The sequence below is a fragment of the Lycorma delicatula genome, chromosome 10, assembly GCF_047948215.1.
Source record: "Lycorma delicatula isolate Av1 chromosome 10, ASM4794821v1, whole genome shotgun sequence".
Classification (NCBI taxonomy): Eukaryota; Metazoa; Arthropoda; class Insecta; order Hemiptera; family Fulgoridae; genus Lycorma; species Lycorma delicatula.
Window position 1 is genome coordinate 38314015 of NC_134464.1, and position 22844 is coordinate 38336858.

Consider the following 22844-nt stretch of genomic DNA (forward strand, 5'->3'; position numbering starts at 1 on the left):
AATGTGAACTATTCCCCACTTATAGGTAATTTAAACTAAATTATTTCATTGGTTTAAAAAATATCACTATGATAATAATTTTAACTAACAAGGTGGCTTTTTAAACATTAATATTAAATGTTAATCGGGAAATTTATATGTACCTATTTTTAATTTTGAAAATAAAAATATTTAATGTTATTACAATGTAATGAAATCTAATAGTATATCGATGAATGCTACTATTTAAAGAGTCAAAAGTTCGATTAGAATTACTGGAGCGATGATTAGTTTATATTAATATAGATGGCTCAGATATAGCTACTATTTAAAATATATTACTTATATTCCAGTCCTCTCTATGGGACCAGGTGCCTCACCCATTTTTGGAAATATAAGTTATAAGCCACAAGGGTCATAATTATTCTACAAGATGTTGAAATCATTTAAAAACTATGTTTTCATAAAATATTATATAAAATTATTTAAGGCTTATGGGACAAACTAATTCAATATATCACCGTTAATTTTGTCGTATATGTTATATTTATTTTCCTTATGTACATTTTTATTTCAAGATATTTTTATACATCTATTAAATGGTAAGTTCTATGTAATTTGTTCATGAATCTTCGGTTAAAATATACCAACAATAAAAAACATGTAGTTTTATCTCAGTTTATCTACTAGAATTTAAAAATAAAATACAGATACTGTTTGTTTATATTTAACAGTGGGAAAACGTCCACTAGTTTTTTATTATATTTCTCAAAATGAAAATACGTTTCCAGTACTTTTATTTTGAAAAATAATTAATGTTTCGAAGGCCTAATAAAAATATTTATTTACTAAAGACTTTTTATTGGAGTTTAGAGTGTAATTAAAATAAGCAGCTTTGAACTTTTATGTATAAATTTACATTATTGTTCGCTTTCTTCGCCTATTACAAGTAATGTTTTTTTTTTGTATTACGAGTACATGTCTGTCTCGTTCTTTCGTCAAAGTGGGATACATGAAAAGTATCTGTGGACTAATCAGGCTGCTTTGTGTAAGAGTAATGATTTCACTGTACAATCAATTTGTGGTGAACAGGGTGAGATTATCACTTATGAGATTAGGAATGGCACAATATTTAGTTTGGCTCATTGAAGAAAACATTGAAAATTCACTTTAAAATTATAAGCATTTTGTCTTATAAGATTTTTCCCAAAATGAATTCTAAATTAAAAAGTTACGGTTTAGTCTAAATTTCCAATTTCTTCAATTTAAAAAAAAATTTAAACGTAAATTTTGAAACTTAAATCTACACAAGAAGTATTTTTCTATTTCAACTGCTAGTTATACAAATTATTTAAACTTGAACTGTACGCTTGAATCACATGTTGGTGGTAGAAATGTTTTGATGCTCCAAACTGAGGTATTAGCAGTTCGTCTGCGTATTCTCTACATTAGCAGTGTTCATGGATCTGCTCCAATATGTACAAGTTCCGTTATTACATATGTAGCGTCTCAGTTTTTTAAGGCATAATTACAAATTTTTGTTGTATTATCTTTTTTGAGTGTTAATGTTTGTCGAAATTAAATTAATTTTGGAATAGTTTGTTAAGTAAGTTTCATTTTATGTTATATTTATTTCGTTTTTAAAATTAAAGGTCTGGTAATAATAATGCTTCCCGATTTCCATACAAAGTTTCAGTTGTATGGCTTGAGTAATGTAATTAATTATTAAATTAGAATAGGTGTTGGATGAGTATTTAAAACCAGAGTTACGAATTGTTGGTTCTTTTCGAAATTTATTTCTGTAGACATAATTATAACAATTTTTGTTATATCGTATTAGACAAAACCTAAATCTTTGTGACAATATAAAATTTTAAATTAAAATAGAATGAAATAAAGGTTCAAATCCTTCTTTGTAAAGGAAAAACAGGAATAAAACTTACATTGTTTCAAAGCTAAGCATGTTGTTAGTTGGCATTTTTCCGACTGATATCATGGAATTACTCTTTTACCCTTCTTTTTCCCCGTTCACCATCTAATAATTTCCTTTTTTATTTACTATCTTGGAATCTCCCTTTTTCCCTGTGGGGATTCCCTTTTTCTCTCGTCCAGATGGAGATTTGAAATTCCACAGAGTTACCAATCTAATTATTTATTTCGAATCCAAATTTCAAAATATTAATCGAGACGCCTTTATGTAACTTTTAGATAATGCTAGGGTATCAAGCAAATAACAGTCTACTGAACAAGAAAGGAGGATCTGACTAAAAATGAGGTACGTTTACGAATTATAGTCATTCACGGGAACCGGATGTTTTAAAATAATCATAAAAAATTGAATATTTACTTTAAAAAGTTTTATTGGTACTGAAACACTTGTTAAATCAAAGCATTTGTTACTTACTCATGAACGAAAAATTATGTCCGGCAAGTGATGTACATTTTGGGCAATATATTGTTGCAGCCTTTCACGGTAACTGGCCTCAATTCTTTGCAGCATGTCTACATAACTGGGTGACGTGATGACGAATTGCGATCTTTAGGTCCTCCAATGTACGCGGTTTATTGCCGTACACACGCGATTTCAGAAACCCCCACAGAAAAAAAATCACAACTACTCAAGTCGGGGGACCGAGGGGGCCAAGGAATGTCGCCGAATCTGGAAACGATCCGTCCCGGAAACAAGTTACGGAGAACAGCCTTCGTTGCCCTCGCTGTGTGCGCTGTATCTCCATCCTGCTGGAATAACACATTTTGAAAATCGATTCCCCGGTTTCGTAACTCAGGGATGAAAAACGTATTCAACATCGCAATGTAACGATCAGCTGTTACAGTTACGGCAGCGTCATTTTCTTCAAAAAAATATGGTCCAATAACACCGACCTTTCCTATTGCACACCAGAGAGTCACCTTTGGGCTATGAAATGCAGGTCTGTATGCAGAATTCGTCTTACCGTACTTGTGCTCATTTGAAGCGTTGCTGAATGCCTCTGAATAGAGCGGCGTGGGCTTCTGACAACGGCATCCCTTACTCGTTCGATGTTCTCCGGAGTGCTAGCAGTTCGTCGAGGACCCGGTGGTTTTTTCTTCAATATTGAACCACTTGTTCGTAGGTTGTTTATCCATCGCAATATTGTGTTACGAGAAGGGACACTTGAATTACGATGGATATTAAACTGACCGCGGAAATCTCGCTGAACAGCAGTTACGGATTCGTCATTTCGCACAAAACAGTCACACGCGTACAGGCGTTGGTCTAGCGTCCACGACTCCATCTCAACGACTAAAATGTAAATTCTATGAACAAAGGAAAAGTCAGACACCAGCCACGTGCCCCTCCCACCACGACGCCCGAGTACAACCCACTTCAAAAACATCCGGTTCCCGTGAATGACCCTGTAGATCCTCATCTACTGAATAATTATCCGAGGTACTTTGGTGGACAATAATAAAATTTTCAGTCTCTCCAAAATGGGAAGAGTGAGGAAATGTAAACGAATCGCCAAAGAATACAATATATTTACCGGATAATACAAAGAATATAAACGACATCACTTTTAAAGTTTACAGAACGGAGTAGAAAACTGATAAATCACGAACACATCATTACTGTCATCAAGAACAACGTTGTTACCAATCAGTAACAATATTACAACCATTTTAAATAGCACATCATCAGTACCTTCAAGAACAGCTATGACCTTGAAGACAAATGCCGCAAGAAGCACGAAACATAGAATTATGAATTTTTCATACCAAACAGACCTTCAAATGCGAGAATCAATGTCGTTTATTTTGTTGCATATATTGCTGTATAGTATGTGAATCAGTACGAAGGAAGATAAGTACACGTGAGGAATGGGTTGGTTATCGCACTGCAATTTCGTTTAAGATGCAACGCGAATAATTAACACGCCGGCTTCAGTTAGTGCACTTTGTGGGGTATCTCTTTTAAAATAGATTATATCCAAGTCGCCGTCGCCTCAAGAAACTGAAATGTTGCGTTGGGTGTACTCTACATCACCTACCGGTGAATTAAAGAAAAAGCCGGTCGTATGTGTCACCGTTAAGAAGGACTTCGGATGGACCTTAGGACTCAGCGCGGAGATACGTTGTCTCTTTATCGAGCGTGGATTCGAATTCCATGTGTCTTCGTCGTGTCCATTGATAGCGTATGATGTAAGGTTTATTAATCTTATCGTTTTTCACACAATTAAGGAGATATAATAAAATATATAATAAGGAGATATATAAGCTTTTGGTGGAATAGCGACATTTGGTGAGATCAAACAACCCATAGCGATAGTGATTTTTAAGTATAAAGTTAACTTTTTTTTTGGTCTCTTATTTTTTATAAATATATAAAAATTTATTTTAAGTTACCTTTACAATATAAATATTTTACATTGTTATGTAAGTGGATAAATGCAAAGAAAGATAAAACGTATGTATGTGAGGGAGAGGGAATTTATCAAACTGCACTTCAAAGAGGAGTTTAGAGGATACTGCAATGCGAATAATTATTCACTTATTACTTTACATTCGTAGTGTATACACGTTCCTAGTCGTTCAATTTATCTTATAAAACCAGTGAATTGCTTAAGTTTGATGCCTTTAACCTGGCTATCGGTTCTTAAGGAGGTCGTGCGAGCGGTACCAAACAAGGAATGTATGGAGCTACTAAGCAACATCTACCGAACGACGCAGGTTAACGATAAGCTGGTTGAACCGTTGGTATATATAACGATTAACGAGTGGTTCGGGTTAAATTCAATTCGGGTGTCCTTGCAGACTGCGTTGAAGGATTATCTTGAGGGGAGGGGAACGTATCGTTCACGTTTCGGAACTGTGTCCGATAAATGAAGACGATGGTTATATGACCCCTAGAAAAGATTACCAATAACTGAGTTTATATCCAGTCTCGGCCTCCGCAAAGAACATTGTTGCATATATGCCACTCATGAACTCGCAGTGGATCACTGGTCGAATAACATTCTAGTAACGACAGCGACCAATAAATGTAGGTGCATAATTAAATCTCATATTACATTTATCATTTGCAAGAAAAAGACGTTAGAAAAACTTTTTTTAAAATACAAAAAAAGATGTAAAAAAAAGAGATTCGAATGTTTTATAGTAGGCCTTACGGGCAGAAATTTCACTCGTGTAATAAAAATCTCAACGCACCGCGATTGCTACCTCCAGGTTGTGTGGAAACATAACCATCAAAAACATTTGTTTGTTGTTGTGCGCATACGCAGGTGTGATTAATTTTACAATATAAAACTGTTGAAACATTACTGCCTCATTATAATTGAGGACATGTTGGAGAATGTTATTCCAACCTAGTTTGTATTGTGCGAGTAATTTTAAATTATCTATCAGCCGATGACATAACGGTATTGTATGATGTGATTATTTGTACGAAAAAATAACATCTATGACGCAAAAAGAATGGGGTGTAATTTCCAGATCCTATAATCGTTTAAGCGATGAATTTTTTAGAATATTGAAAGACTATCCGAATAGGAGTAGTAGATTGTGCGATATATATATCTCACTTCGTTTTTATTTTAGAGTTTATGGAGCAAGTGTCTGTCGAAAACAGATTTCCTTCAACATTGGACGGTGCAAACGGACCCAACGTTTTGAAGCGTTTTATTGCAATATTCATTCCACCTTATTTTTCAAACATTCCAAATGTAAGAAATGAAAACGTGAACTCCTGTGAGTGTTTTATAATACACCTCAAGGGAAGATTTCACTCATGTAAAAACACACAAAAAAATATAAATAAATACAAAAATAGTTAGATATAAAAAAAAACAGATTCGAGTGTTTTATATAATAGATCTCTCGGGGAAAGATTTCATTCATCTAAAAAAAATCTCAACGCGCCGCGGTTGCTATCTTCAGAGTGGTGTGGAAACGCAACCAATAAAAGGGCTCATGACTGAATGTAGTCACAGTTTAACGATGGATGTTGATATAGCCGCATCGGTGTGGTTAGATTTTTCCCGCATCGTTGGGTAAGAACATTGCGACATCTGATGAAAATTGTGAACGCAACGTTTCCGCACGCTTTGGGTACAAATATTGATGTATATCGTTCCAATATGGTTAAAATAAATTTCAATTACAACGCCACCTATGATGAAATTCACAGCGAGTTCCAAGAATATCTTGATAGTTTGAAGATCGATACTGTTGACGGAATGTGTAGACACTGTATTGGTGGTGATGGGGTTAAGGTATATTAAACAATCGGTTACGGAGCAGACCATCATTCAAGGTGAGGCGATGGAGGTGTCCACATGCTTGGTATCTTTCTTACCAGACGGTCGGGTCACAAACTTAAGCTACATAAAGAATATTCTAACCGTACTGTTCCCGAATTCAATAATCGAAGAGACCGACACTATCGAATACGCTACTGTTTGGCATACCGTATAAGACGAACATAGAAAATATCGAATAAGAATTAGCGGCCATCATCGATTGGGTTGTGGTGAGCGAGTGTGATATCAGTATATTTTTAGAGAAGATAAAAACGTTAAATGATAGAATCATAAAGACTAATGGTGCGTTGAACAATTACAAAGACGTACTGTTTTTGTACAAAGCGTTATTAGATTTACAGTAATGGTTATTAAAGACTTCTACCGATTTGATTAACGAATAGAGACTGGTACATTTGTAAATATTGTTTTATGATGCTTATCGAGCACTATGACGAAAGTCATGCAACTGCTTGTAATAAATTCGGCTATTGCGATCGTGGGCTACCCGAATACTTCTGTTCAAGCGGATTGATTATTGGAAACGTGAAGAAACTTAAAACGTTATTGTGCGAAAACAAATTCGAATTACTATGGGATAGTCCTCCGTTCGCTTATAGAGTTATCGATTACAACGAACTCTACCGGTTATTTTCTAAAATTATCGAGAGGAATGGGGGAAAGGTAGAAGATGGAATAAATATCTACACTGAACCTTTGGTCAATCGTTCAAATGTAAGCTCTTCGAATGTGATGATGGATGCCATATCATTTATTAACGTTTTCAACGATGAAGATTGTTTTCTCAAGAAACTACCGTACAAGACGTTGAACGATTTTCATATCGATGTAGACTACACATTGCTGCATATGAGAAAGATATTTATACAATACGATGAGGTTCGCATCTGTTATCTTATACGACTATGATTCTTCAGACAACGAACCGTATCGCTTTCAGCTATATTTATCAAGAAGGTATACAACAAGATTTACCGAACACGAAATGAAAGTTGTACATCATCTGATGAAGCTAACTTATTACGGTATGAAAGACGATGGAATCACTGAAGATTTAAAATTAAGTTTGTAAAAGATGTGTGCAGGCGTTTCTTAAAATCACTTAAGAAACGGAAACATTGAAACGTTCGGACATGTTCAAGGTCGTTCACAACTGATAACAGGATGTGTGGGGGCGTTTCTCATAATTACTTGATAAACTTCTTCAAGGTCGCTCTTGACTGATAACAGAGGGGCCTTAAAGAAGTTTTAAATTATCTCATTATGAGTGTGGACTTTGAAGTGTTAACATCATCGCCGTCGTGTGTATTATGGAGCTAATTAAGCGAGTAGATGTTACGGTTGGTAAACGACATTTGTCACCAATGTGTTTCAGTACACAGTACAGTACAGTACAGATAAAAATTAAAGTACAGTTATGTATACATTGCTAATCTTAGTGGTCATGTATTTGATAAAGACGGTGATCATGCAATTATAATAATGATCTTCAATCCGATGAATAATGACAAAATTTTATTGTGACTTTGAATGTGGGAATAATTCGATTCGTCTTATTGGTAATAAAGAAATAGTATTTTCTGGTTTTCAAGGGGAGAACGATAAACGTGTAAAAGCCTTCTAAGTTAAACGATTCAATGGAGTTGGATACGATTACGTTAAACAGACTAACTACATCTTGTCTGAAAAATAATGTCTCGCTGTTAACATAAAAACTACAAAGAAAAGGAGATTCAACTCTCGTATTGAAAACGATGGATGGGGAGCTTGTGATGAAACACAACTTACTTTTCCCATAATTAACAACAAAAGGAACCACTGCTTGCTGCATATGATACGGAAGATTCTGAAATAAAGTATGGTGAAAGTGATCAATATGAACGGGAATATCCGTCAACATCAATTTATTTCATATTGTACAAGAAGTATTTATAACGTGAAATTTATTTATTATATTTATTTATAACGTTTCAATTTCATTGAAACGGATATTTCATTAATATTCTATAATAATAATAATCAGTCCTTCTCAGGACTACAACACATTAACATATACAAAACTTACACATACATACATATAGTTACACAAAACAAAAACACTTTAAACCCTCATACAGCAATGCACGATTATTGTTTTATTTATAATAGGCCTCTAGGGGAAAGATTTCTCTCATCTAAAAAAAATCTCAACGCGCCGCGGTTTTGAATTCCTTTATTTTTAAATGTGTGTGTGTGTGTGTGTATGTGCGTGCGCGCGCACACACACACACATTTATGTATAAAAATGAAGAAAAAATTAAATGGAGAGCGGGTTGTGACGTTACAAGATGTCGTTAGGTATTCTTGTACGCGCTACTTATGTAGAACAATATATTATTAACAGTTGTAGCCGAATGGTTTAAGACGTCAGTCGGCCGATTCCTGTAGGCAACCGGTTCGAAGCCCTTTCTTTCTTTCCTGTTTAGCCTCCGGTAACCACCGTTTAGATAATTCTTCAGAGGATGATATGTATGAGTGTAAATGAAGTGTAGCCTTGAACATTCTCAGTTCGACCGTTCCTGAGATGTGTGGTTAATTGAAACCCAGCCACCAAAGAACACCGGTATCCACGATCTAGTATTCAAATCCATGTAAAAATAACTGGTTTTACTAGGACATGAACGCTGTAACTCTCGACTTCCAAATCAGCTGATTTGGGAAGACGCGTTAACCACTAGACCAACCCGGTGGGTTGGTTCGAAGCCCAGCCAGGATAATCACTTTTTTCTTTTCGTTTTAAATATGATTTATTTATAAGCTAACCTGTGACGTCATACGCCATAGCAGACGAATACAACAGCTCATGTACTACCAAACTTTGAAATAAATAATTAATATTTGCAGTGAAAAAAATAATTACGTTAGCAACCCTGGGTAATTTAAAATCCCGGGTCCAACAGGACGAGGGAAAAGGAAATTTCACACAGGGAAATTTCAAGAAAGCGGCTGCGACACTAGCGCTCCTAGCGGTGACAAGGAGGTACTAGTGCCCCAGTATATCCTCTCTCCCACTGCTATTAATGTTTATGCTGCTTAAAAAAAGGTTCAAGATAGTAACTATACAGGTAAATTTCTTTTAAAAATATTCTGAAATTATTTTATAAAATATATTATCTATCAGGGTGAGTGGATACAAACGATTTATTATTGGATATTCAGATGACCTTCAGGAAGAAAAGGATTGCGCTGACATTGCTCGCTAATTTCCGCAGGAAATTTTGTTTCAAAGCTAAAAAGGAATAAGATTATAGACATTTTTATAAATTTTAACAAAGTTTCCCACTCCGTCAATCGTGAAAAAACTCTCTCGTCTAAAATTAATAGTAAAATATTCCGCACTCTACTGAAAATGTATAAGCCGGCTAACAACATCATCGCTAATGATTATAATATTTTTTTGTGAAATTTCTATTTCGGAGATAGTTTTACAATACGATATGTTGAACTCTGCTCTTTTCCTTGCTTATACGGATCTTCCTTCTAATCTAAAAACGAGGAATGCATTCCTGTTAATAATTTTAATGAGTTAATTTGTTTCACATATACTGATGAACTTGCAAGAAAATAGATACACGACGTAAATACTACATATTAGAAGAATCTGTAATGAAAATCTATAAATGCTGATAAAATAAATAGTCACTTCCCGTATGTCAACTCTTATTTACATTAATCATCTGATATCTAGTTGAAGTTTTTTTTAATCGACTTTAACTTATAACAACTTATCAACTTTAAAATTATGACAGCCTAGGTAGTTCAAAGAATAAAGGAATATCATCAAGGATAAAAGAAAAGCTATTTCAAGAAAAATGTGGTTAAAAATTGATGTATTTTTTAGTTTTATTAGACAAGATATTTCTAATTTTAATTCAAGTATTAGTTGGGTTTCATTTGTTTTATCTAAACTGAACAATTATCTTTGTACATTACTTAAAACTATATTATACTTTGTACCAGTTAAGGTCAGCAACTTGCTTTGAGATTATAATCTTTTTAGGCAATAAAAATTTCATTGAAACACCGGTTTTTTAACATTGGTAACACAATTTTTCTTTTAAATATTAACAACTAGGATATTAGTATATTATTTATTGGCTAAAAAATAAGACATTTCAATAAAGATAGCAACAAAATAATTCTGACGTACCTCTAAATCTTGACTTAATTACAAACATACAAGTTTTTTTTTGTATATAACTTAAAACAATAGAACTTTTTCAATTCTTTACCTTTTAGAAGTTGGTAACAAACTAAATAACTATCGACAACTTACTAACCCTTCATTCGAAAAGGAGAAAAATCTAAATCTTGGAAAAAATTAAGAAAATAAATTTCGGAATTTCGAAAAACTCTTACCGAGTATGAACTTTCTAAAATATGAAATAACATTAATTTTTTTCCCCGAAGTTTTTCCGAATAAATTTTTTAAATTACCCCACTAAAATATATTTGAATTCCATAATGCTAATTGGATAATACCATCACGGTCTAACAATCTAATACAAAACAACGACGATGACAAAAAAATAAAAATAACTTCAAATATTTTTCCGACGGCAAACCAAACTAAATTTTTTACTAATAAAACTTTTTCAATAACTTACTTCAGTCATCTTTGGAATCAACTTTAACGATTGCAGCGTTCCCAACCTGGCACCAGCATAATGTTTGTAGTTTTTCTTGATTATGCGTATAGGCATTTACAATGTGATCAAATTGTGTCGGGTTTGAACTATTTCTGTCGATTTAGTATATCTTTGTACTGTGTTTGCTTAATTCGCAATGTTCAAGTACATTACGATACGAAGCTTTTTTATGGATGTTTAAAATATCAAGTTTGTCATCAATGTTAGTGGATTAAGAATTGTATTTAAGAAACAAAGTCCCCCATTCGACTGATGTAGAGATTTGCGTAATCGAAAGGTTTGGTTGTATACCATATACAGAGGGGATACTACATTTGTTTGGCGATTGTGTTATACACAGAATACAATGATTACGTTATTGTTTGTTCTTATGACATACGAAAACATTTTGACATAAAATTATTAGAACAGAATTGTTATAAAAATTATGTTTGGTTTGTCCTTGCAAAAGCTTATATTTATTTATTCATTATTTCTCCTCCCTCTTTTTTTACATAATTTGATAGCCACGAGGCTCGGCTGATAAAATTTTCACATTAGCGTGCTACACGGAGACAAAAGATACTATCGCGTTGGGCGTGGCAGCATATGATAGCTAAAATCCCCCTCTATATACCTGCGATAATGCGTTGAAATCCGTTTACTCGTTTGTTTTCAGCAGCAGTTAAAATGGAATCGAGTACGGTCAATATGTTAACACGGTTAAAACAGCGCGCAATAATAGAATTTTTAACAGCAGAAAATGTGAATTCTACTAATATTTTTCATCGTTTAAAACCTGTTTACGGTAGTGAAACTGTTGACAAGAGTAGTGTGAATAGGTGAGCGTTGAATTTCGGGAATGTGAAACTGGTAAAGCGACAATTGAGGACGCACCTCGTAGCGGACGACCAGTTTCTGTGATTAACGAGAAACATCGAAAGGAGGTGGACGATTTGCTTCAAAGTGACCGGCGAAATCACCCAGCAACCCATCGCTATACAGTTAAGCATATCTAAAGAAGGAGTAGGCCATATTATCAAGCAATTGGGTTACCGTAAAATCTATGCACGATGGGCACCGCAAACTCTCTGATGGCTCTCCGCAAGCTAAAGTTTGAGCCTATTCCACATCTGCCATACTCGCCGGATTTGGTTCCGTGCGACTTCCACTTCTTCCCTCATCTCAAGAGGGATCTCAAAAGTAATCACTGCACCACTGACGATGAAGTGAGGGAAGTTCTGGCCACTTGGATCCGAGAAAGACCGCCAGAATTTTTCAGTGACGAAAGACAAAAACTTGGCACACGTTGGGAAAACACAGTATCAGTGTTACCGGGGATTGTATTGAAAAATAAATACTGCATTTTTTGGCTAAGTTATAGCACGTTTATTCATTTTTTATTTCATTCGTATATCTCTTTTCATTCCCATGCTACGCATATACTCGTATGTGCAAAATTTATCAGCCCAGCCTCGAACAATATATTTTCATACAAAATAATCCTTACACCAACTTAATTCTTAACTGTACTTAAAAACGTAGTTTTTAAAGTTTTTTTTTTAAAGTTTCTAACGTATAGAAACATTATTAAAGTTTCTAATATATCTAATGAATAAAAACATATAAAGCATTAAGTCACTGTTCTGCCTATAACAAACATAAATAAATAAAACTCATAGTTATTATTTACAATAACAATTATTATTCAACCTATGCCAATAAATCATCATACCATCAGAATTACATAACAATTAGAAGTTTCGAATATTTTAACACTTTAAAATACCAACATAAATTTCATTTAAATGTTTGTTCAAATGTTTGCAGCTAAAAAAAAAAAATATGTCTGTATAGAGAAGGCACATCAAATCAGCTTAAAGAAATATTTTTAAATTAATATCATCGCCAAATAATATAATATTTTCAACAAGAAGCTCTAAAATCATATAAAAGATGCAAATGCTACATTTCATTGTACAGGTTTTCTCATTCCACTAGTCTTATTTAGAGACGTAGCAAGTCATGACTAGAGAAAAGAATACTTTTCCAGTTTCTTTTGATAACTGTTTCTTCTTAACACCATGCAAAAAGAAGTTGGACTATACTGGTTGAGAAGTTAACAGGTAAATTAGCGCTTTTATTCCTGTAATTAATCAAATCAATGATACCAATCAAATCAAATAGCATCGCGCGCGCTCACGCACGCAAACACACTTGACCAGAAAGTAAATTTTTACAGAAAGATCGAGGGAAAAAAAAGAAGCTTTTTAAAAGGAATCTTATGACATGTTTATATAATCTCTATTTAAATTACTATTTTATTAAAGCTAGTAATTTTACTAATTACTAAGTAATTTTACTTAACCTTTATTTATTATTTTTATATTAGTATCGTTGAATTAGCACCCAAATACAATCAACTACATCTTTGTACAATACATGCATATTCAGATAGCAATACAAAAGCGGTAACTCAAAATCAATCTTACATGGATTAACTGATACACAGGTGGTTTACTACACCGCAATAATATATTTTTCACATTCATAAACAGACTTTATCCTTTCTATTTTTATTAAGAAATGAGGTTATCACTACTCTACTGTTAAAGAACAATATTTATTACTTTTTTGTAATAGTGTAACAAAATGAGGTCTAGGTCAATTTCAGGGCAGCTGAGAAAATACACGCCAAAGTCAAATGTCAATTATTTATAAAGACTGCTTGTCTAAAGCCTAAATTTAATTTCAATGGACCCAACAAATCAAAATTTTTTTTTAATTTCAATTTTTTTGCATATTAATTAAAAAAAATAAAAGAGTTCATTTTAAGCTTTATCGGTATGGACTCGTCCACCGAGACAATTAACCCAGATTCTGTACATAATTCATTAGATAATATATAAATATTAAAAATAAAAATAGTTTTTTTTTATTATGATAATAATTAATACTGCGTAATTCACTAAATGAAAATTCTAAATATAACTATAAAAAAATAAAAATGAGTAGGTAAATTCAGTTTTACCTATTACTGAAAGAATTTTTCCTTTAATTTTAAAGGGAAGAAGCTTCTTCTGACTGCCCCTCTGTAACCTAGAATTAAAAGTTGTCCCTGCTTATTGCCCAATATCAAACAAAAGATGCAATGAATGAAACATTTTAAAAACAATGAATTTAGTTTTGTTAAAAATGAAAAAAGGAAATTAAGTGTAGTTTTAAGACCCACAAGGATAACAAAAAATGAAAATAAGTGCAGAAACCCCATCAATTAATTGGAACAAAAATTGAGACATAAGTTCAACTCATAACATTAATAAATTTAATTAAAAACTAGTATTTACAAGTAATAAACGATAATAAAATACAAACGATTGTGAGTATTAATTATCCAACTGCTTTCAGATTATTCCTCCATCATTATTATTGATTAATTATGAATCTTATAGTTGTGCATATAAATTTTTCAAGTAAGAATTAAAATGAAGTTAAAAATTAAAATTATTATGTTCATAACAGTTGATTGTCAAACATTAAAAAAAGTCATGCGTTAAAAGAAAATGTCTTGTCAATAAGATGTTCACAACTGTTATATAAACAGTTGTTTGTATATTACAGTTGTAATTAAGAAAATTAAACCAATTTATAATAAGTAAATTTATGGAGAAATTAAAATTTACACTACCAAAATCTTTACATTAAGGTTTACCTAAGCCACTAATCCAGAAAATATATATTTGCATGTAAATGACAAAAATAATCATACAAAAACTACTTATGTAAATTGTATTCATACAGAATGGGACATACTAAGTTGGAAAATACTAATTTGTTACTAAACTGGTAATATAATAAAAAATTTGGAAATTTATAATTACTAGTAATACAAATATTTACCAATATTTCAAAATTACTTAATTCAAAGACACAAATGGTAAATGTAATACCTATTTCAACAAAGAAAATAAAACACACAAATATGCAAAACTTAAAATATACACTGCTATAGTCATATCTGTATATATTCATTTTTCTAACTTCTAGTCAGTCACTGTAGGGTTTTATCTCGATTTCATTCATAGGGATTTAAATAAAAATTATTCACATAGTTTAATTACCACATAAATCCCTAGGCAGATTAAAACGAAAAATAAACAATACTATAAACTGTAAGGAGTACAGAACGTTCATAAAATAGTCCAGAACAATTATGCATCACATATACAATAAATTAATTACTTGGTAAATAACATATATATTAAACCAATAAACTAAACTTAAATAAAACTATGTAACTTGCTAGAAATTTAATAAACTTACAAAAAAGTCTTTCATTATCAAATTATTTGATATCAATACTCAATACAAAACAGACTACAATAATGAGGAAAAAATACTTTGAACTTACTGTGACTCATTAACTTATCAGAAACCGTAACTTTTATTATTAACAGACACAAAGTTTGATAAAATCAACAGGAACAATATCACTTCCTATTCTTAAAACTCTACGTTAAAAAATAAAACTATAGTATGAAGAAAGTACGTGCTAATAACTGTTCACGAAATTTTAAAAAACCTTGACCAACACCATGTTATCAATGACAGACCAGTTGTTTCGGTAGACATGATCTACCAACACAACCAACTGAAGTACGTCATAAGCAGTAACTTTATAACGCCTTGTAAAACATCTGTAAATCATATGTAAAAGTAGGAATAACTTATTGATTGTTTGTAATCAAATCACATGTCTATTCTACACAATAACGCTTGTTTAGGTTATAGAATAGAAAATGGCTACAAAATATTCACTTATCAGTTGTAAATATAGACATTGTATTAAAAATTTCGATATTCTAAAATCATTTTCCAGAAAATTATCTTTATCATTTATTCGTAGTCAAGGCAGTCAAGTAAGTGGAATTTTTGATTAATTTTATTGAAAACTAGAAGATTTAATCTCGAATTTTAAGAGAGCCAGGATGATATTGTAGAACATTGGGTAATTTTGTACAATTAGGTACTCGCTACCGATTTTGTTGAGACCTGAAGTTCAGTACACGGAATCGTTAAAATGCCATGCCTGATCGGGTTTCGAACCCGGGACCTCAAGATGAAAGCCCGAGACGTTACCACTGGCCCCACTGAGGCTGGCACTTTGGCTTAACCTAACCAAACTCAATTAAATTTCATTTCAACCATGTTATTTACAACGTAAATAATGTATATTGCACTTAACTTAATCTAGTCTTACGTGAATCTGATCTCATTATTAACTTAATTAACGAACTTAAGCCAATATTTATCCTAAAAATAAAGTACATTACACTTTTATAGTGTAGAATTTCGAAATTTTTGGTGAGGATACTGTGTTACTTAGGAGGGATGTAACTCAGGTGAAAAAAATCATTTTTGATGAAAAGTTTAAATTTTAATGGATAAGTTCAGTCCCAAATAAATTATATTCCAAACTTCATCAGAATATTAGGTGAGTTGCTAATTGTATATAATTACCAAACGTTATTTGCACCATTTAAACTAGGTCATTCTCACAACCCTACATTCAGTTCAGTTTCACAGTCTTTTTACTTCTTTTCAAGAAATAACTCTTGTCACCTTCACTTCCTATTGCACCTTTTTATTCCAATATAAAATTTTATTTCCGTAGCATATGGAAATAAAGCTTATTGTCCCTTGTCCTCCATCTTATCTCCACTTTTTTTATCTATTCTTTCTTACTCTAATAATAAATACATATAATCAGCAATGAAATTATATCTAATGTTTTTACTTAAGTTATCAAATGAATCCACTTAATTAAATATGGCTCTAGTCATTGTCATTTAACCAGTAATTTTCCTTGATGTTCAAGATATAGAATCATCAAGTTGTAAGAGCTGTTGATCAATCTTATGACAATCAATTCATGCTGTTTCTCATCTCTATAGTAAATAAATTACACTGTTATTTAGCTCAACATGAGGGTGTTGGAAAGTTTGGCTAAGTGTACTATTAAAAAAGTGAAAATACTGTTAAAAATTGATTGAATTGACAGATTGAAAGAAGTGAATTGATTGTACACATATGTATGTGTATTGATACTATATTGAACATAATACAAAAACAAGATTTATGATTTTGTTTTTGTGAAAACCTCAAACTAATTGCTTGCAGCAGAAAAATTTGTGTAGATTATTTTTTCAGTTTTTTATTGTTTATTGTTTTGTCATTTTTCTTTATGTTTGTTTTATTGCAGCAAGTACTTCTTAGACAAAAATTTCAGAAAAAAACAAATGTTGAAACTGATAACATTCAGACTTTAAAGTATGAAAAATCAATATGTTTAACAGTTACTGAAGAAAATCAATATGAATTATTAAATGATTTAATTACACCGTTATGGAAAATGCCATATGATGAACAATTAAAGAAAAAGTGGAGATTTAGTAGATATGTATTGAACCAGTTCTGTCAGTCAAGATTTAAATCATTATGTGAGCTTGAAGACACTATTGCATCTGTAAGTATAAGCATGCATTATAATAATATTCTGAGTTCAAGTTTTGGTTAAGTGAATATAGTGAGAGCTTTCAAATCCCTCTGTATGTACATTTTTTTTCATAATGAAAAATGCATAGCTATTCCAAATTGCTTACAAACTGTAAACAAGTACTTCAACAAACAAAAAAATACTACTTACTTGTTAACAAAAAATTTCATCTTTTGTTAACAATACACGTGTAAAATTTAGACCCTCACTTCAAGATGTAGAGCATGGAGTCTGTCAGGGAATTGAATAGATTATAACAGTCTAACTAAATATTGGATAAAACTGTTGCATTGTGCTTCTCAGGTAGACATAACATTGGTGATCACGTTTATAGAATTCCCATTAATGGTAACACTAGTACTTCTATTGCCCACAAAACAAAATTTCTGAGTGTTTTATTAGATGAAAAGTTCTGATGGGATGATCAAATTGATTTTCTCTAATAAAATCAAGCTTACTGTTGTGCTCTGAAACACTTTAATAAAACATTAAGCTTGTCATCATTATTAAATATTTATTTTGCCTATATATATTCTTGTGTAAAGTATATCATCTCTTTGGACTTCCCCAGAAAATCACAACACATATTTAAAATTTAAAATTTTGGGTGTCAGATCATTATTTGGCAACTGTAATTATGAATCATGTAAACCTATATTAGAAAATTAAATATGTTAACTTATCCTTGCATTTATATTTAGGAATGTGCAATCTTTCTAAAACAAATGATTTTTTATTCTTAAAAAAATAACAATATCCACCGTTACCAAACTATTGTGTTTTCATACAATTCAACACAATACTTCGGCTCTTGAGAAAGGGCTTTATTTTGCTATCATTGCCATTTTTAATAAGTTTCCGAACCATTTGAAAAATCTTCCACCAAAAATACAGTTAAAAGATTTTCTTTTATGGAAACAGTATTATTCTATTGATGAATTTTTAAAACGATACTAATTAAAAACAAAATACCATTATTTATCTGCATTTTGTTTTATGTGTGCTCAAAATAATTTTCAGCAGAAGCATCTGAATTGTTAATTATTTTATTGTAATTTTTTATATTCTATGTATTTACCCTAATATTATTACATGAATTTGTATTTAAATAATTAAATTAATATGGACTTTAAACATTTCTTTTTTATGTTATAACTAGCCAGTTGGTGCTCATATTGTTCACCTAACCATCTAGCCAGGGTTTCCAGCCTCTCCCAGGGCCCAGGGGCTGGCCCTGGCCGTCCCTGAGCCAATCAGGCCTTGCATCGCTTGACCCTCACAACTCGCTTTGTTTGCTTTTACTGTCAAGCCAGGGTCCCTGCTCCGTGCACCCCTGCAGCATTCATTACTCTCATGGTTGTTAGAATAATACTGATAAATAACAGTTAAGTATTCAGGCTTTATAGAAATGTGAAAAAGAAACTAAATTACAAAAGACACAGTAGTAAATAGTAACTATGATAACTAAAGTACCCAGACTTTTGACGAGGAAAACTTTACAAATTATTTCTGTTGCCGTGGTGACAGAAATATATTAGTGGAGTAAAAAGATTATTTTGTTTTTATTTAATCAATATTTTTAATTGCCATCTTCATCCACATGTAGGCTAGAGTCCCGATCTGTGGATTAAAAGCTTCCTTGGGATCACACAATGTATCCTGCAAATTTAAAAGCAATCTGTGGTAGTATAGTGCATTTAAATAATAAGTTAAGTGGATATTATATAAAGAAAAGGAACTTTACCTCATAATGAACTGCTCAATAATTTTACTATATCATATATTCATTTCTAATGAAAGAGTATTGTTGACAAATATTATTGATGTACTTCAATCTTTACAGATTAAGTAACAACTCTACTGAAAAACAGTCAGCTGAAATCTGAACAGAATGAGCGCTCTTATGAATTTATTGTTTGGATGATTATACATCAGATATCTGATGATGATTATTGATGCATGATTACCATCAGATAATGATAGAATGAATGTGTAATTAACCGTATCTCTGTACAGTTGTACATGTCATATACCTCCCATTGTATGTCACCTAGTCTCATATTCACCTGCATACCTGTGATTGTTGTTTTTGGTGTGGTTCTGTTGTTGCATTCCCAGTCGCTAGAATCGAAGTCTAGCATATCTACCTGAGGGAACCATGAATTAACTTTCCACTTCAGGTAGGGTCAGGTGCTAAGAGCAATATATTTATTTTGAGAAAAATAAAGCTACTTTTGAAAGTCGATCTGGTTTTTGAGACTCACCACTGTCTATAGGTGTGGCCATTCCATATTTAGCCATAATCAACCAACTTTTTGTAATTCACTTGGAGCTCCACTGATGAAGAGCTTATCACAGGGCTTGACCCAGACCAAGACCATCCATATGTGTTATGGGAATCTAGGTTTGGCCTGCAGATGTAGAAGGTAAAAGCCACTATCTACAAAGTCAGATTGAATCTTGACATCTAGGGAAGTTTAGACCCTGCCCCAAGTTTGAAATTTCCGTTATTGTTCACTACCTCTATAACTTTAAACTTCAATTGGCTGGCATAGCAAACAATCTAGTGTTACCACAACACAATTGGAAGTAACTGCTACCCCTAATAACAAAAATTAGTCTTTATTCACACGAGTCTTAAAGTTAGGCATACAGTCGAGCTACATGATTCATGCATTTAGTCTCCAGTTTGGGCAAAGTCTGAGGATTATTCTATAATTTCAGTGAAAAAACAGTCAGAACGATTGATTATCTCATAACTCTAAACTCAAAAGTATACCTTAAATTGGCATGTTAGCATATAAGTAGCAAGCCAAATGATGTAATGGTAGCAGCTGACTTCTAAATCATTTGTTCTCTGATTCGATTACTGACAAGGGTATGGCATTCATCACCTACCATTTCATTTTCTACCTGTTTTTTTAAAATATGTGTCAATACATGTCACATATAAAAAAAATGGGGAAAAATGAACAGCATTGTCTATTATGAAATAGTATAATCCATTATTTTGTTATAAAGATAACAAAACATTTGTTTAAAAATAAATTTCTTAATAAAATTAAAAATCTCAATTTTCTGAAGAGAAAAAACAATTTCCTGTAAAATGCAGCAAATTTTTAATTTGAAGTAGTAACATGTATTATCATAATTTAGTCTAATTTTATAAATCCACAATATGTTATAACATTAGTAAATTTTTATTAGTAAGAAAACAGTATATTAACATGTAAAATAATTAAATTTTACAAAATTAACTCTAAAAAGTCACTAAGTTAGTAGCCACTAATAATTATAACAGTTGACACAACTTAGATGAAAAACTTGTTTTATTTAGCATGCATTTACATACCGATTACTTACCTGTTGTTGTTGTTAATCATTTAAAATTTTTAAAATATGATATATTGTCCTTGGTAAGAATTAACTTATAAACATTCGTATAATTGCAACAGGAATTAGTAAGCATTCTAACTATATTTAGAAGTAACTTTGTGAATATCTGGTTATGGAAGAAAGAGTATAATGGATGGGTTTGGATTCTTTCACAGTATAAGCACGATATTCTGTTGAGCATCTCTGTTCAGCATCTCTTGTTACTTACTGTGACAGGGACTATTTACTTATAGGACTATTTCACGTAAGGCAGTTCTAGTTATCACAGATGTAAACCAATTTATATCCTTGCGTCGGAACATCAGTTACATTACGCTGTGAAGAAGTTGGATGAACTGAGTATGCAGCATATTCAGGAAATAGAGGATATTTGGCAGGACAGGTGGGATGAGACAGCAGATTAACAGTATACGCACGATCTCTTTCCAGATGCAAGGTCATTAGGAGTCACTTCATGGATCTTCTCGAACTGGCATGTGACTCAGTTCTTTTCATGGCATGGCATGTTTTGGGACATGCTCGCTTGATTTGATTCGTTTTATCCTCAATGCTTAGTATCGGATTTTACATATCATATGTTGTATTTGTGCTCAAAATATGAGTTTAGGTGTACAGAGGTTTTCAGGAAGCTTAACTGTATTGGTTTGAGTCTGGATCTGCAAGCTAACTGAAAAGTTAAAGATGAATGGGGCATTGTTGAAAGATTATTAAGGTTTCTGGCGATCAAAAGGACTGCAGAAGGCATTAAGTGTAGAATACTAGCCTGGGTGGCTAGGATCCATTTGGGTGCTTTTCCGCCAGAGTAGGTGCATTTGTTAATTGGGCCCGGTTGTTGTTTGGTATGTTCGTATGTGGATTTATAGATAATTTTGGTTGCTTTGGTATGGTAGGTCAGAATTATGATATTGCAAACAATTTTTGAGGTTATGAGATTAATATTGTTCAGTTTCATATCCTCCTTTCTTATTGACAAAAAATCTATGTAAGTCCTTTCTTCTTTCTAAATATAAAATATACAAACATGCTATTCCAAGTTGAGTTCAACAGCTGATATAATATATTATTTTACTTATAAAATGCAATTGTTAAGTACCTTCTTTTGTTTTTAAATGTGTTACTGATAAGTTCAAAGCTATAATTCATTACCTAAAAAAGATATTGAACTAAAATATATTAAAAGGTTATTTCAATTTCTAATAAACATAACTTAAAACAGTGAAACTAATATAATAATGTGTGTATAATAATAATATGCAAAGGTTACAAATAATATAAATTGTCGCCGAATGGCTTCAATAACACGTGGCACTTACAACCTTATGGTTGCCCTGAAAAGGGCCATTTTTTTTGTCGATTGGCTTCAACAAATCATTGTAATTACTAACTTAATGGTAGCCTTGAGTAGGACTGTTGTCGTCAAATGGCTTCGACGGCTCATAATTCATAACCTTGTGGTGGCCCTGAAAAGAACCGTTTTTTGTGTTAGCTCTGAGAAGAGCTGTTGGGTCCGGAAACTGGTCTCTGGCAAAGTTGGGGAGTTGTGGGTTGTCAATTGAAGTCTGACCAGACTTCCCCTCAGTGGCAATTGGGTCCCCACTACAGTGTGGCAGTGGTGGCCTCCAGAGCCCCGCAGTGTTGGGTCAGCGTTGGTCATCCTTTGCTGGCGTTGCCAAGGCGGTTCTCTGTGGCAATCCCATGCTGGATCAGCTACTGCTGCTGAGTCCATCGGCCAGGGCGATTGAAGTCTGGCGAGCTGAAGCGGGAAGGTAGCGTCTGTGTCCAGTGACTCCCTCGGTGGGCCGGCTAGGCCTGCTGCTCCGGCAGGGATGTTGGCATCCGGCAGGAGGTCCCATGTTCAGCCAGCCAGGGAAATTCTTCCATCTTCTTCTTGTTGTTGGTCTTCTTCAGGTGTTGGTCGACAATGAATTGAAAATTCACTCTCATGCA

The 22844-nt window shown here is 32.7% G+C and overlaps 2 protein-coding genes across 4 annotated transcripts in view; one reads left to right on the forward strand and one right to left on the reverse strand.

The window, feature by feature from the left end:
• The window catches only part of LOC142331721 (H(+)/Cl(-) exchange transporter 7-like), an 81071-nt gene extending 65537 nt beyond the window's left edge, over positions 1 to 15534 (reverse strand). Inside the window, exon 1 of one of the 2 annotated variants that reach the window (XM_075377760.1) lies at positions 15357 to 15534. Coding sequence is in view for 1 of the 2 variants with exons in the window: in XM_075377759.1 (XP_075233874.1) it covers positions 15269 to 15283 (15 nt within the window). In the remaining variant the exon portion in view is untranslated. Of the gene's footprint in view, positions 1 to 15268; positions 15299 to 15356 lie in introns of those variants that run through there. The other variant, XM_075377759.1, reaches the window with a different exon arrangement.
• The window catches only part of LOC142331722 (tRNA (uracil-5-)-methyltransferase homolog B-like), a 34732-nt gene continuing 21201 nt past the window's right edge, over positions 9314 to 22844 (forward strand). Inside the window, exons 1-2 of one of the 2 annotated variants that reach the window (XM_075377763.1) lie at positions 9314 to 9382; positions 17208 to 17471. In XM_075377763.1, coding sequence (XP_075233878.1) covers positions 9338 to 9382; positions 17208 to 17471 — 309 coding nt within the window. In that variant the 5' untranslated portion in view covers positions 9314 to 9337. Of the gene's footprint in view, positions 9383 to 15578; positions 15865 to 17207; positions 17472 to 22844 lie in introns of those variants that run through there. The other variant, XM_075377762.1, reaches the window with a different exon arrangement.